The 8,053-nt window shown below is 49.5% G+C and overlaps 1 protein-coding gene across 1 annotated transcript; it reads right to left on the reverse strand.

Moving 5' to 3' along the window:
* Positions 1 to 5,044: 5,044 nt before the first annotated feature.
* On the reverse strand, positions 5,045 to 7,489 carry LOC122370556. The gene is made up of 3 exons (XM_043346238.1): positions 6,398 to 7,489; positions 5,208 to 5,328; positions 5,045 to 5,060 (listed from the first exon to the last, which is right to left on the reverse strand). The coding sequence occupies exons 1-3, from the start codon at positions 7,077 to 7,079 to the stop codon at positions 5,045 to 5,047; spliced, it is 819 nt and encodes a 272-aa protein (XP_043202173.1). The 5' UTR covers positions 7,080 to 7,489.
* Between the last annotated feature and the right edge of the window lie 564 nt (positions 7,490 to 8,053).

Genomic DNA, 8,053 nt, shown 5'->3' on the forward strand with positions numbered 1-8,053 from the left:
CATAGCCATATGGACATAAAATAGGTTCGGGCTTACAATAACATTAATTAAGGATTACTTTACTTACGCATATGGATCACTGAAAAAGTGGTTTGCAAAAAAAACATCATTTCGTAATACCTGTGCACCGAAAAACCGGAAAGATACAACTAAATATTTTTTGCTTTAACCCGCGCGGGGCTGGGGTCTCCAGGCGAACGCGCGGGGCTGGGGGGTGTAAATTTTACCCCCCCCCCCTGTCATCTCCCGAACTAATGGTCCGATTTGGAAAATTCAAACGCCAATCGAAAGATCTCATCACGAAAAACTAAAAACATGTACTTAATTTAAAGTTTGAGGTCAAGGTCAAGGTCAGGTCAAGGGTACAAATTGCAAGTTTCTACAGTATCGGCCTTGCACCGTAGTTGCTGAAGAATGGAGTCATGGACTGAGACTGATTGCCCAAAACGTGTTCTTAGGCTACCAAGACAATATTCGTTGCATACAATATCATTCAGAGGTCAAGGTCAAGGCCAGGTCAGGTCAGGTCAGGTCACCAAAAACAAAATATAGAAAAGGGCATGTGCGACACATGTTTTATGGGTCATTTTATTCATAGAATTCAATAGGTACACTCAATAAGTGATATGGACCACCTCTGGATGAATTTCAGGTCAAGGTCAGGTCAAGGTCAGGTCAAGTGAGGTCAAATTTTGAAGTTGGTTGTTAACCCTCGCCCGCACATGCCATTTTCCCATCCCAGAACGCACATGGGGGGGGGGGGGGGATGGCCACCCCCCGCGCCATTTCGTTCCTGTTGGAGATAGAGCTTAGCGGTAAGGACCAAAAAGATTCTTTGGGAAGAGACGAATCCAATGATACCCAGTTTTACCTTCTCAGGTCAGTCATGATCTTCCAGGTCAGGTCAAACTAAAAAATGTTGCTGTTTTAGGTCACCGTTGGATATCAAGCGCGCTGCTTGTCATATACCGATGACGATGCCGTTTTCTGGTGCCAAGCCAGCTAAAACCTCTTTGTCACACTACCCGACCAGGTTTTTGCTGCTGAGGTCATCTCAGGTCAAGTTAGGTCAAGGTCAATAATATGTGTTTGTATGTCTGTGTGCGTCTGTGTGTATACTGATGTGTGCACCGATTGTTTATGTGTCCATATTACATGAAATCATGATCTGAGAAGCTTTTACCAAAAATGTAGGGGAAGCGGGGGGAACACCGCCACTGTGGGAAACACCGCCACCCCATCTGGCGGCGAAAGTATGAAATGTGAAGTGTAAAAATCCGTTATTTCCTATTAACCGCACGAAGGTAAGCGTCTTCTGATTTGTGTTCCGGTGTTTCAGTGTAATCGAAGCTCAATGTGGGCATTTAAAGAAAAATGCACATTCTCTTATAAAAATTCGATGAGTTGGGAGCACTTTTGAATGTCTTTAAGTAGAGACTCATTTTGATTTACTTGATTACATCGAAAAATAACTGATCGGCTTTGTCCAGTAAGAAAGGTTTGCTTGAACCGTGTAGTACATTCTTGCCGCTGGCGATTTTTGCTTGTGATCACTTATTGGGGAACACCGCCACCCCGTGGCGGTGTTACCCCGATTGAGGTTGCGGTGTTTCCTGTTCGTAGCGTGATAAGTGACGAAACTCCAAAGACACGCTTTATTTATGTTCGTAGATGTTCCTAAGTCGGGAATAAGCAGCTTATTTGATTTTTTACTTTATATTTTTCATGCATCCCGACCAAGCACTTGCCAGCTGTATAAAACTGGCAAACAGCTAATCAACCTATACCTATTTAGGTGTCCATTACCGATTATTTGCGAAAATTACCACTTACCGACAGGAAACTCATCGCACGCGATCTCTGAACAATTAAAAGCTTTCGTAGGAATGGGTTGGGTTAACATCAACACCGGTGGCGGGGTTACCCACACAATTTGTAGGCGGCAAATATGCAAGGTATTTTTAAAAGTCGTGATACATGAAAACCTTTTAGGAGCATGCAAAATAAGTACCTAAAACACGTGAGAAAATGTTTAAATATTGTAACCAAGACAATAACTACCAAGAGACTTCAAACATATTCTCTCATTTTGGCGAAAAGCTTAGGGGGGCGGTGTTACCCCCGCTTCCCCTAGTCAAAAAATTTCAAAAAAAAAGTAAATTCAGCTTGCCTAAAACGCAATTATCTTAGATGACCTAGGTTGACCTTGACCCTGACCTTGACCTCTGTACATCGTCGAACAACATGTTTCATGATAAGTGGGAGGTAGGATTGGCATAAAAGGCCGAAATCAAGGTGTTAAAAGCTCACAAGGCCCATAGCCAACGCAAGATGTTGAGAATTGGCCATTTGGGTCATGACATGACCTGAAAAACAAGGTCATATCTCCAAAACCAAAAACCACAGAAACTTGAAATTTTCAGTGGCCATCAAGAAAGGATAGAGGAGCAGCTATACAAAAAATCAGCCTTCTAGCTCTAAAAATGTTGAGTGCAGAGCAGAAAGACTACCTGGGGGGTGGCAACCACCCCCCCCCCCCCATGTGCGGGCGAGGGTTAAGGCCTAAAAAGGTGTCTATCTGATGTAGTTTTTCACGGCGAATCGAATGGTGCTATTTTTGTTTTTGTACGAGGTCTAGAACTTCAAAAAAATCATTTTTCAAAAATTTTATGTGTCGTGACGTCATAAAATTTGAAATAACTTCCTCATTTTTGAACCGATTCTTTTGAAAATTGACATGTAGGTGCACATAGACCACTTCTCTGACATATATTCCGTTTTTTTTTTCGATACACTCAAAATTTTGGATTTTATAATTATTTTCCCAAAAAAGTCAGTTTTTTTTTGAAAAATTTGGGCCAAAATCCAATATTTTCAAAAAACCGAGATAGCCATTTGATAGACAAAGTAAAATCACGTACAACCTTTTTTGTTACGTCTTGATTCCCTTAACACGCGCAGTGGAAGGGTTGCGAGTACTACGCCCAGTGGAAGGGGGGGGGGGGCGGATGTCGCCCCCCCCCCTAAGATCTCAGCTCCCACTGGAGCTAGAAAAACGAAATTTGAAGGGTAGGTGGAGGCCATGGGGAACTCTGTTGTGTGTGAATTTCATGACCCTAGGTCAATATCTTCAAGGTCAAATGAGGTCAAATGTGGTCAAATCTGCCATATTAGCGACTTTTTTGCGTTTACACGCCGATAACTCAAAAAGTTACCGGCCGATTTTTTTAATCTTTCACTATACGAAAGAGCAAACATTTGTGAGTATGTATGGTGAATTTCTAGATAATCCAACAATAAATATGGCAGTTAGAAGCCTGCGAAGGGTAAGATGTCGCCGGCTGAGGCGGCATCGGCCGACGCGGGAAACGCGGCAATCACAATTTTGTGTTTACACACTCATAACTCAAGTTGTTACCGGCCGATTTTCAAAATTCTTTGACCATATGATTGCCTGTACATTTCTCAGTCTTCTCACCGAATTTGACGCGAATCTAATTTAATCAGCGGTAAGGAGCGCGATGTAAAGACGGAACCGTCCCGCCCCGGCACAGTCTATAATTCAGGCGGCGCGTAACGGCTAGCGCCGGCCGCCGCGCCGCCGCGCCGCCGCGGCGGCAGGATGTTTGACTTTACACCGCTATTACTAGAAAAGTTGTGAACCGATTTTCTTACTTCTTGCACGAGAAGATCCGCAATTCAATTCTGGACAGGTAGCCGAAATTTCACATTGATATTATGCTTGCGGCGCGAGTTATTGGCGAAAAACAGGAGGGGTGGGCGAAATCCGCCCCCCCTTCCACTGCGCGTGTTAAAAATGAAGATGTTAGCGGCGTTTGAAATTTTGCCGTTTTTGAGGCGAAAATGGCGAACATGACGTCACTAAAACGTCATTTCCTCAAAAAATTTCCGAAGGATTTCGCTCAAATTTTCAGGGAACGTGTCAAATTGATGTAAGAAAAGGTACTGAAAGTTTGGCGGCGCTGCGCGCCGCCGTTTTCGAGATATTGCAAAAATTCGCGAGGAGGGGTAAAATCTACCCCCCCCCCCCCCAGCCCCGCGCGGGTTCTTGTTTTACAATTTTGTCCTGTTCATATAATTGTAAAATGCTTCAATACAGCATAGGTCGTTTTGATTGCATTGCCACCCAGCAACCGATGAAACGCTGGAAGCGTAGAAAACCTAAAGCCGGGACAACGACCTATATATGTTCGTTAACAACGCAAGCGCAGTGAAAGATCGACCTGGTGACCAGCGGGTCAAAAAGCACGTGCTCTTCTCTGTTCACTGCCCGAATAAATGTTTCACTATGATTTTATAGAGGAAGTTCGTGTCCAACTCCGTGGACTAGGGTCACAACCATCATAAATGTCATGTGGTAATTTTTACGATCATCGTCGTTCATTGTTCCGTAGGAATGTCTGTAGTCTACTTCCATGGAACTAGCTGGAGACATTAATTGGGGAAGAGCCTGTAAAGGTGTCAGCAACTGCAATTGTTCAGTTTTCACCGATAACTAGCCACAAATTATCTACGTCCTTGTCCGTCCCCCACACCGGACAAACTACGCATTTCGGTGACTTACCTTTCCGGTGCCTGCACCTCCCTGTTGTTCCTTTGAGCCGGCCTCCTCTCTGAAAAGAAAACGAGGCATTTTGTGATGGTGAGGAGTGTTACTTGACAGATGTTCAGGCATGCCGGTTGTGACTAACTGCCGTACTGGAGCATATAGTGAACGGCGTCCTTTTGGCGACATTAGGAGCTGACACGCTCAGTGTAACGTTTATCGGTAAACTCCCTCCTGGGTAGGACGTTTATTGCTAGCAACATACATAAGTAGTAGCAGAACAAAATGATTGATTCCTAATAAAGAAGCATAGCTAACCTTGCGTTCGGTTCGTGAATGGCGACGTCGGAAGGATCGACCACCGCGGCATCTGGTGGGCGCGAGTCGTCGCCGGTGCTGCCATCTTCTGACGAGTCGGACGAACCAGAGCCGCTCGACGAGGACTCGACTGCGAAACCAATGCGAAACGACCGAGGGTCAAGCGTAAAAATCGCTTCAAAGGGTATCGCCAAAAGCCTCCGTTACAGTATTGCATGCAATTTAACAGAAATTACAATAGCAAATAAAGTGACTTATCGAAAGCGATCGAAACGTTTTTTTTTCAAGAGAAGCCCCATCCGTAGATCGTAACAATCGTAACATACCTGAATGCTTCGATTTATCGGTTGCTGCTGCGGCGGCTGCCTCTGCGACGGACCGCTCATGAGCGGTCGCCTCGGGCGAGGTCACGCCGAGAACCTCGTCAATGTTGGTCATCTGACCTGAGGGCAGCGGAGGTCACCAAAGGTCACCGAGATGGCGAGAGAACAACATTTTATCGGCAGTCAATGGCATAACGAGAGAAGGGCGATGGACGTTGACCAATGATTTAAAATTTAGAAAAAAAAGACTTATCAAAACAGCTTCTAATAAAGCTTTAATAAGAACAACCTAAGCTGCAGCTAATCGTCAAAGGTTACATGCATCGCGGTGTCGTGTGATCCTGCTGGCTATGAGGTACGACTGGCACCTGCAGTGCCATCAGAACCACGACGGTATCATGTTCGGCTCGCCACCACCGCGAAACCGCGAGTAATATGATCACCCTGCCTCGGTCACCAACACGGGGAAGGCATAGTATAAAAACAGCACCGTCGGCCACCGCAGTTGCGTAATGGAACCGCAGGACAGACAGTAAACATAGACGGTGAAACGGACCGGGCGCTTTTCACTTACCACAGAGGACAAAAAGGGTGAGGTCTGGTGGCTGACTGGCTATTTAGGTCCGCCGTCTGACAATAATCACACCCGGAATGGCAAGCATACCATGCACTCGGATGTCGCTTTATAAATAAATGACAACACTGTGCTACTTGTATTGCCGCAGCCGCTCATGAAGTAATAATAGCCGTTTTCACGACAGCCATCTGGTACACATCTGGTGCACATTTGGTGCAGATTAGGCGCAGCTTTGGTCAAATTAGGTTCAGTGTCTCTTAGTAGCTATCAGCTAAGTTTGCACTAAGTTCTTATATGCCTGCTTTGTCATAATATCAGAAAGTATCATCTGAAATAACTGAAATAAATGCATAAAATAGAGGTACTTGGTGTAAAAGAGATTAGGTGCAGATTTGGTCAAATTAGGTGCACTCGCCGGATAGTCCGTCGTGAAAACGGCTAATAACAAATGAGTGCTGAGCGACGCATAATGAAAACTCAGAAGAAGAAAAATCCAATTAGTCTCGTTAGTATCACTTTTTACCTGCCGACTCCAGTTTAGTTTGAAATAGCTCGGCATCGGAACCTTAAAAGTACGAGCCCCCCCCCCATCCCCCGTGTTTTCCAACTCACTTATGAACAGGGAGAGGTTGCGTTTGGCGGCTCGGCGCTCCTCCTCGCTGGGGCTGAGGGCGGCAGACGGGTCGGCACACTCCTGTCCCTCCGACCCGCCCGCCGCGCTGGTGGGTACCTCCTCACTGGCCACAGCGCGCTCGAACTCCTCGAACGACTCGGGCGGCGGCCCGTCCACCGGTAGCAGCGCGTCAATGTCCTGACAGGCGCCGATGAAACTGAGTGCCTCCGTGGAGCCGCGGTCGGCCGTGCCGTACCCCGAGTCTCTCTGACACGGCTGGAACACAAAGTCAGACGCCAACACCACGTCGGCAGCGGCAGCGGCGGCGGCCAGCGCCGAGGCTGCGACGGCCGCCGAGGATCCAGACTGAGTCGCCGAGGAGCCCGTGTCGTCGTCACTGCCCGCCGCCGGTACCATGGACAGCGAGAAGCGCAGGTCGGCGTCGGAACGGGCGGCACCCTGCTCCTCGTCAGCACTACTCTCCTCTGTGCCGACGTCCTGGTAGACAGACGACCCCGAGTCGGAGCTCGAGCTCTCCGTCTCTGTGGAGGAGCTCACGGACTCCTGAGGACCGGGAAGGGCCGACGGTACCGGCTTGGATAGCCGCGCGTCGACGTCAGCCGCACTCGGTCGCGACTCGCTGCTCGATTCGTCATTATCGTCGTCATAGATGCCGAGCATTTCGTTAGCGGTTCGGAATCGAACTGGTGCCGGCGATAGAGAGGCCGGCGGCTGGCGAGGTGGGGGCTCAGCCTCCTCCCCAGTATCATCCTCCCACCAGGCGCGAGGCTCGGACAGGTTTCTCCGTACGGGAAACGCCTGGAAGCGAGGATCCACCTCCGGTTCCGCGTCCGGCGTGAGCTCCTTGTGAGCCGGAGCATCCTCGTTGAATTTATTCTCGCTGAGGTCCCACCAGACAGCGGCACTGGAGTCGACAGGCCGTGGGACGTACGCGGGGTTGTCCTGCACTGTGCCGCCCCGTCGCAAGGTCGAGGGAGTCCCTTCTGTTGGTGTCCTGGTCCCCGGGTAGCGCCGAGTCCGACCGGAGAGGGTCTGCTTCGGCCCCCGCCGTATCAGCCGCAGCGGTACCAGAGTTCACGTCCTGTGTGGATGAGTTGTCATCCTGTGCCCACCATGGCTTAGTCTCCGAATCAAACCGGCGTACCGGGTAGTAGGCTGTCCTCGGGTCGGCGGCAGTTGTGTTCCCTCGGTCAAACGTCCAGAACGAGCCCTCCTCGGCCTGCGAGGATCGTCCCGAGCTCAGACCGTCCCTGGAGCTGTGTCGAGAGCGCCGCTTGTCAAGCAGCTCAGCCGACCCGGGCCGGGAGCGGTCGGTGCCGGCAGCTCCCCGCGGTGGTTTGCCGATATCTCCGTTCGAGCGACGCACGTCATTAGCGGACCGTTTTTCTCCTCAGTCGGCGCTCTACCGACGCCGCTGAGCTCGCCTCATCCTCTGAATCTGAGGAACTCGACGCAGCGGCAGTGGCAGCGGTTACACTGCGACGGGAGGCCTCCCGGGAGACAGCTCTCCGCGAGCCGCTGCTGCGGACCGACAGTAGTGATCCGGTCCGGTCCGCGCGCCGGGCCGAGACCGAGCTCCCTGAGACGGCGTGGCGCACCGCCGGACGGCTCGATGACCCGCTGTCACTGCTGCC

The sequence above is a fragment of the Amphibalanus amphitrite genome, unplaced genomic scaffold (genome assembly GCF_019059575.1).
Source record: "Amphibalanus amphitrite isolate SeventyFive unplaced genomic scaffold, NRLGWU_Aamphi_draft 000035F_arrow, whole genome shotgun sequence".
In the NCBI taxonomy this organism is placed as follows: Eukaryota; Metazoa; Arthropoda; class Thecostraca; order Balanomorpha; family Balanidae; genus Amphibalanus; species Amphibalanus amphitrite.